General features: G+C 47.9%; 4 protein-coding genes across 11 annotated transcripts in view; 3 read left to right on the top strand and 1 right to left on the bottom strand.

Annotated features, from left to right (window-relative positions):
- The first annotated feature begins 351 nt into the window (after positions 1–351).
- Positions 352–5,832, top strand: UFD1 (ubiquitin recognition factor in ER associated degradation 1). 4 transcript variants are annotated; one of them, XM_066331401.1, is made up of 12 exons: positions 352–497; positions 638–770; positions 1,474–1,506; positions 1,924–2,045; positions 2,345–2,475; positions 2,840–2,912; positions 3,396–3,464; positions 3,981–4,046; positions 4,336–4,383; positions 4,745–4,833; positions 5,213–5,294; positions 5,708–5,832. In XM_066331401.1, the coding sequence occupies exons 1-12, from the start codon at positions 495–497 to the stop codon at positions 5,780–5,782; spliced, it is 924 nt and encodes a 307-aa protein (XP_066187498.1). In that variant the 5' UTR covers positions 352–494; the 3' UTR covers positions 5,783–5,832. The 4 variants fall into 4 exon arrangements, with proteins under 4 accessions (XP_066187498.1, XP_066187500.1, XP_066187502.1 ...); XM_066331403.1 differs by having other exon boundaries at positions 420–497; positions 638–744; XM_066331405.1 differs by lacking the exon at positions 638–770 and having other exon boundaries at positions 420–585.
- A 756-nt stretch (positions 5,833–6,588) lies between these two features.
- On the top strand, positions 6,589–9,431 carry C17H22orf39 (chromosome 17 C22orf39 homolog). Of its 2 annotated transcripts, XM_066331408.1 has the most exons (4): positions 6,589–6,740; positions 6,853–7,020; positions 7,604–7,750; positions 8,842–9,431. In XM_066331408.1, exons 1-3 carry the CDS (start codon positions 6,714–6,716, stop codon positions 7,727–7,729), a joined length of 321 nt encoding a protein of 106 aa, XP_066187505.1. In that variant the 5' UTR covers positions 6,589–6,713; the 3' UTR covers positions 7,730–7,750; positions 8,842–9,431. The 2 variants fall into 2 exon arrangements, with proteins under 2 accessions (XP_066187505.1, XP_066187504.1); XM_066331407.1 differs by lacking the exon at positions 8,842–9,431 and having other exon boundaries at positions 7,604–7,778.
- MRPL40 (mitochondrial ribosomal protein L40) lies at positions 8,315–11,241 on the bottom strand. Its single transcript, XM_066331406.1, has 4 exons — positions 11,114–11,241; positions 10,396–10,479; positions 9,227–9,382; positions 8,315–8,876 (listed from the first exon to the last, which is right to left on the bottom strand). The coding sequence occupies exons 1-4, from the start codon at positions 11,158–11,160 to the stop codon at positions 8,567–8,569; spliced, it is 597 nt and encodes a 198-aa protein (XP_066187503.1). The 5' UTR covers positions 11,161–11,241; the 3' UTR covers positions 8,315–8,566.
- A 232-nt stretch (positions 11,242–11,473) lies between these two features.
- Positions 11,474–15,805, top strand: part of HIRA (histone cell cycle regulator) — a 32,420-nt gene continuing 28,088 nt past the window's right edge. Inside the window, exon 1 of one of the 4 annotated variants that reach the window (XM_066331395.1) lies at positions 11,474–11,737. In XM_066331395.1, coding sequence (XP_066187492.1) covers positions 11,632–11,737 — 106 coding nt within the window. In that variant the 5' untranslated portion in view covers positions 11,474–11,631. The remainder of the gene's footprint in view (positions 11,738–15,805) is intronic. The other 3 variants (XM_066331398.1, XM_066331397.1, XM_066331399.1) reach the window with 3 other exon arrangements.

The following is a 15,805-nucleotide window of genomic DNA, read 5'->3' as shown; positions in this document are numbered from 1 at the left end:
CACGGAGCGCTGGCCAATAGAAACGCGCCCACCCCACCCCTGAAGGGGGAGCTGACCAATCCTTTCCGGGGCTTCGCCAATGGGATGTGGAGAAGGCGGTGACGAAACGCGTTGCTGGCCAATCCCGAGAGCGCCTCGGCCGGAAGCACCCTGCCGGGTCTGGTCGCCGCGTCCGACATCTTTGCTGCGGGCGGGTTGTTCCCTTTGCCGTTAAAGTGAAGGCGGAGAAAGTTCAACAGGGTTACATCAACACCCGGTGGCAGAAGAGAAGCCGAGCGGGCCGAAGGAGCTCCCGGCGATGGCCGCCTCGGAGCGCGCGAGGGCAGTTTTCCGCCCTCACCCGCAATGGCCGCCGGAGCGGCCGGCGCCGCGCGGCACGCCGGGAGGGGCGGGCCCGGGGGCGGGGCCCGGCACAGCCCGTGAGGCGAAGGAGCGGCCCTGGCCCGGCCCGGCCCGGCGGCCCCGAGGGAGCGACCGCCGCCGCCGCTGCCGCCATGGTGAGGCCGGGGGGCGGCCGGGGAGGGGCCGCGTCACGGCGGCGACAGTTCAGGAGCCCTCAGTGGGTGCTGTGACACTTTGCGTGCTGTAGATACTGATGATCGCGTTCTTCTCTCTGTGTTGTTTTTTCCTCCTCTAGTTTTCTTTTAATATGTTTGACCACCCCATCCCCCGGGTGTTCCAGAACCGTTTTTCAACCCAGTACCGCTGCTTCTCGGTATCCATGCTTGCCGGACCTAATGACAGGTCAGATGTGGAGAAAGGCGGGAAGAGTATGTGCATGTTTTATTTTGCCTAATAAACCTGTTGGAAGAGTGTTTGTGAATAGTGTCAAGTAATGCAGCTTTTGGCCAAAACAGCCGGAACATTGAAAACACGGTGACAGTGCTGAGCTCCCTGGGTGGGGCTTGGCGGAAGGAGGAGGGCTCATCTTCCATTGCATTACTCGGTAATTAAAAATGTTTACCAAGTGAGTCGGGGTTTATGAGCACTGGAAGGAGACGGTCTTCTATAAAGTTTCTTGTTACAATCTTGTATCAAGTGTGAGCATGGAAGTTTAGGATTTAAGAGTTTCTCCCCTCACCGTGTTGTACTTCATTTAATTTATATAAAGAAAGTAATAGATTGGCCAACTTTATTTTCAGGCTGTCAGACTAATGCTATGTTGTTTTGAGTTGGTATAGATTGAAGAGCAACAAATAAATAAAATTAGACTGGAGATTTTTTTCCTTAGGAATAGTATTGTAAAACCTTGTCTTTTCTTTGTTTTCCCCCTGATTATAATTCTGAATTCCCCACATAACAGGGATATTTGTCATGACTGATTCTACTTAAGTCTCTTTCCAAAAATAAATTTGCAGGTTTCAGAATCTTTTTTTAAAAGAGATTTTAGAGAAAGGAAGGACAAAATTGTGTGTTATGTACTCTCATACAGATATACTTTTCCTAATTTTACATTCTTATTCATTTCTGCAGTAATTATGCCACCATCAGCTTTGGATCAACTCAGTAAGTGAATACTTTATTCTGGAATAACAAAATTAGAAATAGGGGCAAATGTGTAGGCAAATACCACAGTATTTTAGTTATCTATTAAAGTCTTGAATTGACACTGTGAGAGTAATTTGTGTAAAAATTGTATTTGAAGGTGTTTTTTCCTGTCAGAATTAATGAGGCTTGTCTGCTTTCAAGTAGAGGCATCTGAAGTGTTGGCTCCCTGAGCATTTAAAGTTCTGAGTGTGATGCCAACGCTGTATTTGTGTATCTGCTTTCTCTGTGGTTTTGAGCAGTTGGAGTAATGGTGTGAAGGAGTAGAATCCTCTCTGTAGTCTGGCCCATTCTCTTGGTGGTGCTTGGCATCAGAACGCTTCAGGAGTGTTCTAGGGGCTTTTAACAAAGAAAACTTTGTTTCTCCTTCCTCCCCAGGCCGCCTTAACATCACTTACCCCATGCTGTTCAAGCTGACCAACAAAAACTCCGACCGGATGACGCACTGTGGGGTGCTGGAGTTTGTGGCTGATGAGGGCATCTGTTACCTTCCACACTGGGTGAGTTGCCTCATGCTGGACTGTCAGAACCTGAAAAGTAGGATTAACAAGTTGCCAAGTTTAGTATTAAGGAGGTGGAATGTTTCCTGACTGTCTCTGCTGGTCTCTGCAGCAGCCTTCAGTTCTGGCTCAGGCTTCCCTCCACAGGAGTTTAACTAAGCAAAGCAGACTGCTTTTAACGTGCACCTGACTGTTCTTCCTGAAACTGAATATACACAGGGACTGATAAACACAGGGGAGAGATTTGAAAGCATCAGACGCAGTGATAGGGCTTTCTGTGTTTGTTTCCATTCTTGCAGATGATGCAGAATTTGCTGCTGGAAGAAGGAGGCCTGGTGCAAGTGGAGAGTGTGAATCTGCAAGTTGCTACTTACTCAAAATTTCAGCCACAGAGTCCAGATTTTCTTGATATCACCAATCCCAAAGCTGTGTATCCTTCCTATTCAATTATGGATTAAGGGGAAATAATTTTTCTTCCAAATTGGAATGATCAAACAGAGCTAGCTTTTCAGGTGTGGCTCATACACTTCCAGTACTGCTACTCCTTCTGAAAACAAAAGGGATGGAGAGCTGATGTGGTCAACTGTTGGTACAAGGTGTAATCTGAAGAAGGAGAGTTTTCAGTGTCCCTTTGAAGAACTTGTACATCCTAATATTTACTGAAATCCTATCTGCAGTACTGATGACTTTTAAACCATGTTTGAGAAACTAAGCATCAGACATCTACAGTGTGGTAACTTTAAGGCTTTGATGTTTCACTGAAAACAAATATTTCATCTTAACATACTCCGAAGACTGGAAAATGCATTGAGAAACTTTGCCTGTCTAACTACTGGGGATGTTATTGCCATCAACTACAATGAAAAGGTACAGTTCAGGGTTGAGGGTTATAGACTAAGTTCAGCTGTTGGATGTTGGTACTAAAACTGTCAACCCAGTGTTTTGGACAAGTAATCCCATGTGGCAGATTTCACAGTGGGTTTTCTGTTGGAGGGAAAAAGGAGTCAGCTAAGTCTTTTCCTGAGCTGCTGTTTAAACTTTTTTGGACTGACAAGAAAATAAATGTTTGTGCTGCTGAAGGTTTTACAAGTCAAGGGAAAGAATTTGTCCTAAATGCAGAATTTGTTTTCAAAAAGGCAGATTAAAAAGAGTGCGGCAAGGTACAGTAATGGGTTCTCTAGCTTATAAGTTAAAAACTTTTGCTTTTAAGTTCTGTAGAGACCCTGCAGTATCTAGTCCTCAATCTAAAGAGTACTTACTTCAGTTTCCTTCAAGCTGTTTGGAGGGGAAGGGTTTAGATCTGCTTTCCTTACAGATAATGCAATCTTAAAATATCTCTGACCATTTCAGATCTATGAGCTTCGGGTGATGGAGACCAAACCAGACAAGGCTGTGTCCATCATAGAGTGTGACATGAACGTAAGTTAAAGCTGGTGGGGAAAGTCTGCCCTGACTGTGTCCTCCCAAGAGGAGGGAGCACTTGTGCAGTGGTAGCTCTGCACACCCGGCCTGCCTGCTGCTGCAAGAAGGGTGCAATCCATGGGGTAGGGAAGGGGACTCACTTGGTACTCATGTGCCTTTGTAACCCCATCCGTGGTCCTGATTAGCACTTCATGTACCATCAGGGGACTGCAGTGCCTAGAATTTAATGTTCAGCATGTTTTATCTGAGTTTTAGTTAATACCCTTGTCTTGACTCGTACTCCAGTGATATTGTGGAGCTGTTTTACTGCTCTGTTTCCATTACATGCCAAAGTTCATTCCTAGGAGGCTTGGTCTTCTTTTTTAGTTCTGAGTTAAAATGTTTAACAAGCAAACCTAGTTTAGTTCTTTTTAGATCAAATCATGATAATAGTTCACAGAGTTTTGAGGAATAGTAAAGCTATGATTTAAAGAAAAATACTAATTGTGGGGTTTTTCATGCTCTGTTTAATAGGTGGATTTTGATGCTCCTTTGGGATACAAAGAGCCAGAAAGAAGTGCACAACATGAAGAGACTGCAGTAGGTTAAGCTTTTGTTCTTCCAAAATGCATTCCCTACAAGTCAGCATTGATTGTGGGGGGAGCAGTGAGTGCCAACATAATTTCTTTTTATTTAAACAAATTCTTAAGGGTAAATTTTATTTACCAGAAGCTTTTGCATGTGTTACTTAGGAGACTGTTGTTTACAAACTGTTGCTTTGGGAAAGGGATTGTTCTGAAGTTTTGTTTGGTCAGAAATACTTGGAACTGTTTTCATGCCATGTGTGTGTCAGAATAGGAACAAAATGAACTTGTTTTTTCCCTCACAGGACGTGGAAGCAGACCACAGTGGGTATGTGAGTGACATAGGATTTCGTGTAAGTCCCTTATTTCTGCTGGTTTCTAAATGCTGTAAAATGGTGAGGGGAAGTTGTTCTGAACAACTGCAGAATATTGGTACCTGTTCTTAGAGATGCTTGTTGTTTAACTGGCAAGAGCCTGTGGATGTTCTGTGTGATCACAGCCAGGAACAGCATGACTTGCTCTCTGCAAAGGGCAGATGGGAGGCTGAAACAGACCCCTGCACCCACGATTCACCAGCTTATGTGTACCAAAAAGAAGCGTACTGAATTAAATAACTAAATAAACATTGCTGTAAGATTTGACAGAGTATAATGTCCTTGTGCAGTGTGCTTTCAAATGCCAGGAGTTAAATTAAAATGCCTTATGTATCCACAGGCTTTCTCTGGATCTGGGAACAGATTGGATGGCAAGAAGAAAGGTGTGGAGCCCAGTCCCTCACCAATTAAACCAGGAGACATCCGAAGGTATGTTTGTGTCATTCAAGTGAAGGATCAGTGTTTGGGCAGAGTTTTTAGGTTCTTTTCTTTGCTCCTGCAATATAAACAAACTAATTTCGTCATGAGTTTGCATTTAGAAAATAAATAGTCATTTTTATCTATAGGCTAGTGGAAACATGCCTGTGGCCAAGCTTCCACAACAACTCCAGTGTCTGATTATTTACTTCTGTAGCCTGTGCCTACCTTCAGAGAATAATTCAGTGGTTTAACTCTGGAATTATTTCGAAATGAAAATGTGCAGTCAGTGTTAGTATTACACTGACAGACACAGAATAAATGTCTCGATGTTCAATTCAGTGGTAGGTATAAAATTTAATATCATTATGCTTTTATGCTTCTTTTCCAGAGGAATTCCCAACTATGACTTCAAGATTGGTAGAATCACATTCATTAGGAATTCACGTCCACTGGTCAAGAAAGTGGAAGAGGTAATTAAAATTGAATCCTCACCAGCCTCATGCAGAATTAGAACATTAGAACTAAGATCCAAGTTTATGGCTCCTCTCTCTTTCCCCTTGATTTTTTTTACACCATGCTTCTGTTAAAAAGTAGTGGTAGTTTAGAATGGTTTGAGTTACGTGAAGCAACCTCTGATGTCCTTGTTACTGGTGGAAAAAGGTTGGCCTGGTGTCAGTTTAATAAGCTAGCTGGCTGAAAGGTCACCAAAAATGCTGCTATTTTATTTTCAGGAAGAAAGTGGTTTTTATCTAGGTTAAGGATGTGAAATGTCTGCAGCCAGTGGCTGCTCTGATGGAGTACTCTTGCTAACAGTTGTTCAGCTTTCATCACACACAAGCAGCGAGCAAAGAGGAAAAACCCTTTTCCCCTCTCTTTTTTGCAGGATGAATCTGGAAGCCGGTTTATTGCCTTTTCAGGAGAAGGCCAGTCCCTGCGCAAGAAAGGAAGAAAGCCCTAAGTTGTGGTACCTTCAGCTAGTTAGGGGGAAATAAAATAACAGTTGCAGCATCTTGGATCTTAGTAAATGCAGTTGAAGAGATCATTTTGCAACACAGGAACACTTAATAGGTGTTTTGGGTTCGGTTTCATGTTTAGAGCTGGAGCTGTCAGACTGTCTTAATTTTCAACTGAAAATTAAGTCCTGGGAGTTTGGAAGAAGCTTTTTGTATGTGTTGTAAAGAGGGGAATGTAGATTTGTGATAAACCTGAGAAGCAAAACTAACAAGCTCTACCTTACTAAGGGCACAGTACTTAGACTGCATCCTTCCCTCATCTCCTGAGTGATGATGATCTCATGTTGCTCTGTGCTTGGTATTTTCCTCACTTTATATATATTTTGCCACAATTTCAGATCAGCTTTTTGGTGTGGTGCAAATGGAGGGTAAGTTTGGTGTTTAGGATTTTAGTGCAGGGAGTCTCATTGAGCTTAGCTTCAGGTGTTGGGTTATTAATCATTCTAAGCAAACCCCCTCTAACTGCTTTTTATATTTATAATTAATAACATGCCTTTTAATAGTTGAGATACTATAAAGTAGCGTAGCAATCTCTTGGCACGTGTAGGGAGAGGAGAAACGCAGCTGCACTGCCCGGTGCCGCTTTGGAACGGTGCGAGTGTACCGTGTGCGCCCTCGCGTCTGCCGGTGAGCGTACGCGGGCGCACGGCCGCGGTGTGCTGAGAGCCGAGTAAAAGCCGCTGTCCGCAGCCCGTCCCCGTGTGGTGTTTGGCTCGGAGCCGGGGCCGGCCGGGGCTGCGCGGCGCCTCCTCCGCCTGCGTCACGTGCCGCGCTCCCATTGGCTGCCGGTCCCGGGGCCGCTTTGTGCCGCCCCTCGCCATTGGCCGCTGCCGCGGGGGCCGCTGTAAGCGCGGTGGCCATTGGCGGCGGCGCAGCATGGCGAGCGCGGACGGCTCCTGGCGGGTGAGCGGGCGCGGGGCCGGGATCAGGGCCGGGACCGGGACCGGGATCGGGATCGGGATCGGGACCGGGAGGGCGGCGGGACTCGGTTCAGCCCGGCCATGTCCGTCCGCAGCCGCCGCGGTCGTGCGAGGACTACTGGGGGGAGTGGAAGCATTGCCGCGGGCTGCGCCACGCCTTCCACCACTACTACGCGCACGGGGAGCTGCCGGAGTGCGGCCGCTGGCGGGAGGACTACGAGGCCTGCCGCGCCTGGGAGAGGGACCGCGCCGCCGCCGCGAAGGTACCGGCCCGCCCCTGCGCCTGCCCGGGCTCTGCAGGCCGCCGCTGCTGCGACAGAAACCTCGCAGCCGCGGGCCGTGGGGAGGGTTTGGAAAGCAGCGCCGGCTCGCAGCGGAGGTTGGGTAGGATTGTCTTAAAATCCAGTGGAGGATTCAGGGAGTATTTTCAGTTTTCAGATGTTAAAGCTCTTGATTTCTGTTACTCTGAGATTTCCTTCCTAATAGGAAAAGCCGGCATGTTACAGGGAAAGGCGTTCCTGGGGTGTCTAGAAGTGCCCCTGGCCACAGCCCCGCGGACACTGGAGGACACCAGCGCAGCGGAACTCCTCCCTATGGCCAGCCAGGACAGCTTCTGGCGGGGAGGGCTCCACTGCAGTTTCCTTCCTAACTTAGCAGCCAGAGGCAAAACACAACTCTCACTTAGTTAAAAGCTTGTATTCTGGCTTACGTGGATAACATTTAGCACTTCTGCTAAAGCATGATATTTTTATTCCTTTTATCTCAAATATTCACAGCAGGAAATCAGCTCTGCATGACTGGAACATCCAACACTATTAGGGTAATATTATTTTTCCTGTATTTCAGGAAGCTTTGTGCAAGAGTGAAAGAGCTCGAGTTATGGAAAAACAGAAATATGCTCCAGTGTGGGAGCTCAGGAAGAGCCCACCACCTGACTGGTATCTACCACTTGACCATGACAAATCAAAGTAACAAGACTGTTTTCTGTGTTTGGTCAGTAAAATAATACACAATTCAGAATGCTGGCTTTTTTTTTTTTTTTTTCCTTCCTTATCATCTTTAAGTTACACAACTGTAGCTCTGCCCTGCAATTTTTCAGCACTCACTTAAAAACACTGAAAGTTTATTTAAATGCAGAGTATTTTTAAAGGGAAATTTGAGATACTTAATTTGATTGTGGTCTTTTACTGATGTCTTACACTTCAGGATTTCATCTCACTAGGTACCTTCCAAATTAATGTACATATGCTCTAGCTCTAAGGGCCTCTTATCCTACCAGCTGGCACTGAGAATTCTGGAACAAGGTACCCACCCCAGGCCTGCCAGATGGGGAAAAAACCCCCAAAATCAGGTTGGGCCTCTTCCTTGCCAGCTCAGGACAATCCCAACCACTGGCATTTAAAAGACATTTCCCAGAATCAGGATTGTGGTGGTTGAAGAGCTTCTCACCTGGGAGCTGCACAGCCTGAAACTGCCCCTTTGTGGAACTGCTCTCAGATGGTGGTGTGTGTAGTGGCAGTACTCAAAACTACTAAAAAATAAAGGTTTAAACGAGTGTACAGAGAGATCTGGTTTGTATTAGGGCAAACCCATGGAAACTTAGTTACAACAGTTACATGGCAATAAAAAAAGATTCGGCTTTGCCACTCTGTAAGCTTTGCTAACGACCTGGACAGTCATTAAAACAGAGAGATACTTCATTTGTTTTTTTTTACAGTCACATCCTGCAGTGTTGTAACCTGCAGGAAAAATCGTTTATTCTTATTCCAAACCAACTTCCTTCAGCCGGCTGAAGCAGGAGCTCCCCTGTCACTGCGTGTACACCTTGGTGATGTCGATGCACTTCCCTTCGGGAGGATCGTAGCCAGGAAGGGGCGGGGTGTAACTGGGTCCGTCCCTCTCGAAGGGGAAAAGCTCCTCATCCCTCCGGATGGCTGCCTCATACAGCTCCTCGGATTCCAGGCGCAGTTCCTTCAGGGCCTCTTGCTGAGATTCCACAAGGCCCTTAATTGCTTTCTTTTCTGCCTCATCTTGTTTCTGCTTAAACAAACACCACTTCTTCAAAAGTAAAACTCTTCTTTCAGACTCTTCAGGAGAGAGACCGGGAAGACTTCGCACCCTGATGAAGAGAAGGATCACTGTAACAGAGAAAGAGCCTGACTCCAAAGACCAAACTGAGAAAAAATGCCAAAACCAAAAATCCCACCACCATGCAAAAAGTCCCACCAAATCCAGAGGATACAATGAATTCAATAATAATTTAGTCAATCTGTTAGGTCTTCCAGTCAATCTTACAGGAAATGCACTGCTTTTCATTACTTTTAGCCAGAACAAATAATATTTCCTTTCCACATTTTTGTCCTGATGGAAGTGAGTAACGTTTGTGCCAGGGCTGACATATGTTGCAGTTGGGCAGACAAAGAAATTCACTGTGAGTGCAGGTGCATGGTCAAAGACAGACCTACTGACCTGTTGCTCTCTGAGTACTTGAGTGGTGTTATAAAATCCTCAATTGGAATCAGTTCTGGGGCAGCTTTTTCCAACTTTTTAAGCTTTTTCTTCATACGCTCCTTCTGTGCTTGTTCTTTCTTCACATCCACCTTCTTTTTCTTCTTTGGTTGTGCTCTACAAGGGAAACAGTAAATGAAAGATGATATTTTGTCCTATAATTCAACACCAGTAACTTTCACTTTCTTTTCCATTGCTTAACTTGGTGTCTGACACAATTTCCAGCCATTAGCTTTATTCAAGTAATGTAATTTCCAGGAGCCAGTGACATGTCTGCTGAGATTTCCTGCAGAGAGAACTGTAACTGCCTGGAAAAAGCAATTTTGTGCTGAACATCAGAATGACCTGAGGAAGTTCCACAAAAATTCAATTAGAATTGTTTTAACTGGCTCAGAGTTCAGCAAAGCAGGTTTATCACATAAGTGGCTTGTGTTGGAAAGGACCTTAAACCTCATGTGGTTCTAACCCTCTGCCATGGGCAGAGAAACCTTTCACTAGACCAGGTTGCTCCAAGGCCCATCCAGCCTGGCCTTGAATAAATATTCCTGTTATTTCACATTAAAGAAGACTATAAGTGGTTTTATACATGCTTCCAAAATTTCTGCATTTGGAAATGTTCAGGCTGTAGATGTACTTCTCCATGCTGATCCAATACACCATCCACAAACACAAACTGACCCCCACTCCTGCCTGGCAGACTGAACAAACAACATTTATGGTGTGGAAGTCCCTTTCCAACAGTCTCTAAGAGCTACCTGGTTATTTTAAATCAAGCTGCATCAAAACAAAAACAGACACTGTAATGTGGCACAGAAATACACGTGGGCTGCCTCTGCCTTCACAGCAAAGCATTTCTGGTTCAGCCAGGCTGGTGTTGCCCAGCAGGGAATTCTGGAGCACTGCATAAACCTCAACATTTCCAGCTACATCCTGTGGTTGTGCCACCCACGAGCACAAGGTGATAATTGTATCACCTCTGAACTCTCCACAAGAGGCCAACAGTTCCTAACTGCTTTGGCATATAGAGACTTAAACGTGTACAGTTAAAGGTTACATTTGAACTTGGGAAAAATTGTGTTCCCCCCACGGATGAGAATACTTCAGTGTAACTCCAAGGAAGCTGCACTCACCTCACAGGGAGGGATGTTCTCAACTCCAACAATGAGCTCTGCCAGTGACTCTCTCGGAGTGGGACCCTCTGGGGCAGCCAGGAGCTGCAGGGGAAAAAGTAACATAAAACATGAGGAGAAACTGACTCTGGTGCCATTGATTCTGCACAAGAGCTACTTGTGATGAGTGAAGAACCATCACAGTTGTTATAAATAACGCAATAATTATAACAACAGTGATGAGTTTTGAATCATCTTCGGCCACTTCATTCATGGCAGGATACAGCGTTTGCCCAGAGATGGCCTCAAACTCTTGAGCTAGGTAAGCGATCCCAAATACGGACTGGTCAGTGTGAGCCCAGAGGATACCGAGGGGTCAAACAGCTGCAGTTTTTGGATAGGTTATAGCAGTTTTATTTTTAAGCTCTGACAATGACCCCTTTGAGGAGCTGGTATGGGAGACGTCAGCCCACTGCCGTTCGCATTAGGGGCGCGATCCCGACTGCCGTATTTTGGCGGCTGTGACGGGAGGACGAACGGCCCAGGTGCCAAGGCACCGACTTCTCCAGGTGCGGGGGGTGAGCGCGGGCCCGGCCCGCCGCGGGAGCCGGGGGACACCAGCCCCAGGAACAGGAGGGCGCGGGCTGGGCAGGCCCCGCGGCTAAGGGGCGCTGCCCGGGCCCCCTCCCCGCGGTCCTGGGGCAGAGCGCAGCCCCGGAGCGCAGCCCCAGAGCCCTACCTGAGCCGGGCCCCGCGGAGCCCCCGCACCGCCGCCGCCGCCCACATGGCCCCGCGCTGCGCCGCGCCCCGCCGCTCCCGCTGGAGCCCGCGTCCCCCGTTCCGGCGCACAAACGTTCCGGGCGCGCTACGCGCGGCTCCCGCCCCGCCGGCACCGCCCCGCTCCGCCCGGCAGGGGGCGCCCGCCCGCGCCGTGGGGGGGCGGCGCCTGGCGGGGGAACGGCGGGCTCGGGGGCGCTGTTTCCCGCCGGGCCGGTTTGGCGGTTGCCAGGCGCCGAGTTCCGGCGGTGCCGGATCGCCGGCGGCGCCGGGCGGGGGATGCGGCGGGGCGGCGGCGGCACCGGGACATGGAGCGGCGCTGAGGCGGCTCGGGCCGGCCGGGGGCGCGGGCACTGCGGCGCCGGGCGCGGGCCCATGGTGGCCGGCGGCCGCTGAGCGCCGCGGCCGCGGAGGCAGCCCGGGCGGAGCCGCCCTGGGGTCCCGAGGGCGGAGGCCGGCGGGGGCTCCGGGCGGGGAACAATGAAGCTGCTGAAGCCGACCTGGGTCAACCACAATGGTGAGGGCCGGCCGGGCAGCAGGTGCCGCGGGCCGGCCGGGCAGCAGGTGCCGCGGGCTGGCCGGGCAGGTGCGGCGGGGGAACGGGCACACGCGGGGGGCGCGGGGCGGGCGGAGCCTCGGGCCGCTGCCGGGCGCTCCCCGGGCGGCCGCGGGTGCCGGAGCTCCGCCGCCCCGGGAACGGCGGGTGCGGGCCGGGGCGGCGGCGGCAACAAGTCCGCACCCCGCTGTCCTGGCAGGCGGGAGCGCAGCCCGGTCTCTGGAGCCGGGCGGGTTCCCGAGGGCGGCGTGGGGAGAGCTCGTCCCGCAGGAGCGGCCGTGCCCGGCAGCCGCTGGGACCCGGGCACGGCGTGTTCGCTGGGCACAGCCGGGCACGGCGTGTTCGCTGGGCACAGCCGGGCACGGCGTGTTCGCTGGGCACAGCCGGGCACGGCGTGTTCGCTGGGCACAGCCGGGCACGGCGTGTTCGCTGGGCACAGCCGGGCACAGCCGCGCCCGGGCTCTGCGGGGAGAGCTGCAGGCTCTGAGGGGACGCCGAGCTGCTGCCGCCGGCCGGGCACGGCCGCTGGGCCACTGCGTGCTGGAGAAAGTGCGGAGGGATAGTTTGACTCCAGTATAGCCCCTGCAGAAGAGAGAAGGAGTTTTGTGCAGAGGTCGAGGTCCCCTCGGGATGAGGTCTCACGTTGCTGGGACAACAGAGTGTTAAAAGTCTTCAAGTGCACTAAGCTGTGCTTTCGTTCTCCGTGGAGGGAAAGGTTTCTTTCAAAACAACTCCCTAAATTTGTCTGGCATCCTGTCTGCCAGTCCTCTGGTGATGTTGAAGAGATGTGTGACCTAAAACAGCTTAAGAGTGGTGTAGATATTGACAGAAGGCTCTGTACTTTTCTTGTGTGGTAACTACAGGAGAGCATCAGTGTTTATGTGATATTTACGCTGCTTAGGATGAATTTCCAGATTTCTGTACTGTTCCTGGTGAAGCAGTGAGAAGAAATCTATCAGTCTGATATAATGCACTTCTGTTTATGCAAGTTTTGCCCTCAGATTCATGGATGCAGCTTTATTTCAACTGCAAATTTTATACTCTGTCAATGTATAAATGTCATTAGCTAGGCTCATGTAGCTGATTGGTATCTAGAATAAAACTATGACCTGGTTATTCAAGCTGCAAAAGCGTGCTTTGAGTTTAAAACCCCAGGTAGAACTTTATAGCTGCCTTTCTGCATGTTTTGTGTTGAGTTCATGCTGCAGATTTTGATAACAGTTTAAGCCTCAAGTTGCTGTTCTCGTGCATCTTTACTTGGCCGCCTCTCCAGGGACTCTATAAGCAGCAGATGGACTCAACCTTGTAACCAAAGGTTGTAGTGAACTGAAAAAAATGTGGAAGTGCTTTATTTAAGATGTTTTTTACATTTCTGCTTGGTTACTTTAAACAAATGTAGCATTTACATCTTCATCTCTGGCTGCCTGTGGTCAGTCAGTCCTGTGCCTCCATGTATCTTCAGTGGGAGCACAGGAGCAGCTGAATAAAAACTTTCAGCCTAAGTCCTTGGAGATTATAGAGATTAGTTCTGTAACTTCTTCCTTTATTTTTTAAACCGATGCACGTTTTGGTATGGGTATGTATTGGAAATCTGTAGAAATTCAGAACACATCCAACCATTGCAGAACACAGGCTTCAGCCAAGCAGGGCTTCATTTTCAGAGCCCTGTGATAATGGATTATGGATAATGCACTACACAGTGCCTTGACAGTCCTGAATTTTACTCCTGTTTCACCACTGACCTTTTGGGATGGGTTTGGCCAAGGCACTTTGTCATAATTTCGCCACGTGCAAAAGAAACATTCACCACCAGCTCCATTTGTGAGGTGCTGTCAGGGCTGCAGAGGTGTGCAGGGCTGTGTGACACTCACACATTCCTGTCCTTGGGGCAGGGAGTGCGGGATAAAAAACGGTGAGTTTAGTCAGCCTCTTATAACATACCCAGGTTCTGGATCCTGCAGGCAACTCTGCATGTGAGGAGTCTCCATCACTCCTGACCGGCCTCTCTTGGCTCTGAAACCTCTCCAGAAACAGGATGAAGAGAGTTTACACTGAGTGTGCTGCAGGCTCTGTGGTAATTCTTACTCCTTTGATTTCTGCACAGGCTCACGGAGCTGCTTCACTGTTCTCATTTGTGAGTGAGTCCTGAGAGCAGGGCTGGCTCTTCCACACTCCAAATCAGCTGCTGTCATTTCAGCCTTTCCCTCTTCCCACTCAGTTCTGGGAGTTTTGTTTTACTGAATGGACTAGAATGATGCTTCCAGGCATGCATTCTCCAGGAGATAATAGGCACTAGAAGTGAGTGTTTGAGCCAGGAAATCCAGCACACCTGGGAATTGTGTGCTGTGCACTTGTGGTAAAAGCACTTCAGCACGTTTTGGCTCTGCAGGTTTTTACTGTGGAGTTCTTCATGTCACTTTTTCGGAGTGCTTATTGGAATTATTTCTTGCCCAGATGCATTTTCTGTAAGCTTTTCAAGCACTTAATGTGGGTTTATTAGGTTTTGCATGAAATTCTCATTATTGTTGTGTTCTTCTCTTCCATATGTCTTTGACTTGGGGCAAGGAACAATATTCAAAAGTGCAGTCTAATGGTGGGATGAGATGACTGTAAGATACAAGTGGTGTTCTTGGCTTCTCCTTCCCAGTGTTGCATTCAGTGCCTCTGTACAGATGCATCATGCATCCAGCAGCTGCCTTTACACACTCAGGGTTTGGAGAGCCCAGGTGCTGAAAGACAACTCATGCAGGCAAAAAGGGGTCCCTTGCTGTTCCAAGAAACCCTTGCAAGCCCCAAGGTGCTGCTCATGTGTAACAGCTTGTGGAAACTGGAGCCTGCTGTTGTTTAAATATAGGCATGGGGTTTATCTCTCCAAGCTGTAATGGTGGAATGTAAATATTTGGATTGATTTCTGAGTCACGTTGAATGTTATATATTAGGTGGGCTGGAAGCAAATTGAATAGAAAGTCATTCATGTTGAGGTAGAAATTCACCTAAAACAGTTCTTATATTTCATTGATTATTGTATAAAGTTAAACAAGCAAAAATGATGCAATATTTAAAATGGCTTTTATTCTTCACTGGTGTATTTTTTTAAAAGATGGGGCCTTCTCCTTGGATTTCAATTATCTTACTTAGATCTTTTTGTTCCAAGCTTGTTTCATTATCAGTATTTCTTTAAGTGTATAAGGTATATTTGGGTTCAAGCCCACAGGACATCTGGTATATCATAAGGTGTTCTGTTTTTAATGAACCTGGTTTGCCTCCTCCTGCAATGTGATTCTGGGAACTTAAATAATTTAAGCCTTATCTTTTTTTAGAAATTATTGCAAGAGGTCAGAATGTCTTAAAACACACTGTTAGATTTTAGTGTTGCTGCTTAAATATCCCATTTTGTTTTGGTGCATCATTACTGTTGGGAAACTCAACACATCTCCAATTAGGAGCATGGAAAGCTTCAGTCACTTTGAAGCAGGGACCTTGTGCCTTTTGGCTTGTTTCGACAGGAACTCACAACATTATCTGATAAAGACATGAACCAGGGGAAGAAGGCGATTGCTATCAAATAATGACTCTGTCTTCATTATTTTGAGAAATTGAAGGAAGTGAAGAAAACCCCAGTATCTGTGCTCAATTTGTAAACAACAAATAGTATAGAACAAGTCTTATAGCTTTAGCCTGTTACACTTACCCAGCACTGTAGATGACATTCTCTTAATAGCGGTACCCTGGAGGAAAGAACACCTGGCAATGGCTTTGTCATGCTGAATTTCTGTCCTGGGATCAGTTTATCTGGTTGTTTTGTTGTTTTTTTTTTAATTAGTAGTTGGACATTGAGTACTGGGCAGATCATTGTGTATCATTGTGTACCTGTGGAATAAGATCCCTTCCTGGATTGAGCCGTATAGGAAACGTCGTTGTCCAGGGCTTCATTTATTGCTGCCTTTCCTGGGTGCAAAGTCCATACCCTCTTTAAACTTCATGTATGAAATAATGCCCTGTGACATGACAACTTTCACTGAGGTCTGAGTTTGTAGGATTATAACCTGATAGATTTATGAAAATCTGCTCAGTGCTTATTTGATTGAACCTGAAATC

This window comes from Sylvia atricapilla, chromosome 17, assembly GCF_009819655.1.
Source record: "Sylvia atricapilla isolate bSylAtr1 chromosome 17, bSylAtr1.pri, whole genome shotgun sequence".
Taxonomy (NCBI): domain Eukaryota; kingdom Metazoa; phylum Chordata; class Aves; order Passeriformes; family Sylviidae; genus Sylvia; species Sylvia atricapilla.
Note: the sequence above shows the minus strand (reverse complement) of the source record. Positions and strands in the feature narration are given on the sequence as shown.

Bases quoted from the DNA above. Each gene is read 5' to 3' on its own strand.
- UFD1 (XM_066331401.1), top strand. The intron at 2,046-2,344 runs GTGAGTTGCCTC...CCATTCTTGCAG, and splicing joins TCTGTTACCTTCCACACTGG to ATGATGCAGAATTTGCTGCT. The intron at 2,913-3,395 runs GTACAGTTCAGG...TGACCATTTCAG, and splicing joins CCATCAACTACAATGAAAAG to ATCTATGAGCTTCGGGTGAT.
- C17H22orf39 (XM_066331408.1), top strand. From the start codon at position 6,714: ATGGCGAGCGCGGACGGCTCCTGGCGG. The intron at 6,741-6,852 runs GTGAGCGGGCGC...GTCCGTCCGCAG, and splicing joins GCGCGGACGGCTCCTGGCGG to CCGCCGCGGTCGTGCGAGGA. The intron at 7,021-7,603 runs GTACCGGCCCGC...CCTGTATTTCAG, and splicing joins ACCGCGCCGCCGCCGCGAAG to GAAGCTTTGTGCAAGAGTGA.
- MRPL40 (XM_066331406.1), bottom strand. From the start codon at position 11,160: ATGTGGGCGGCGGCGGCGGTGCGGGGGCTCCGCGGGGCCCGGCTCAG. The intron at 10,480-11,113 runs GTAGGGCTCTGG...TTTCCCCTGCAG, and splicing joins CTCCGCGGGGCCCGGCTCAG to CTCCTGGCTGCCCCAGAGGG. The intron at 9,383-10,395 runs GTGAGTGCAGCT...TTTCCCTTGTAG, and splicing joins AGAACATCCCTCCCTGTGAG to AGCACAACCAAAGAAGAAAA.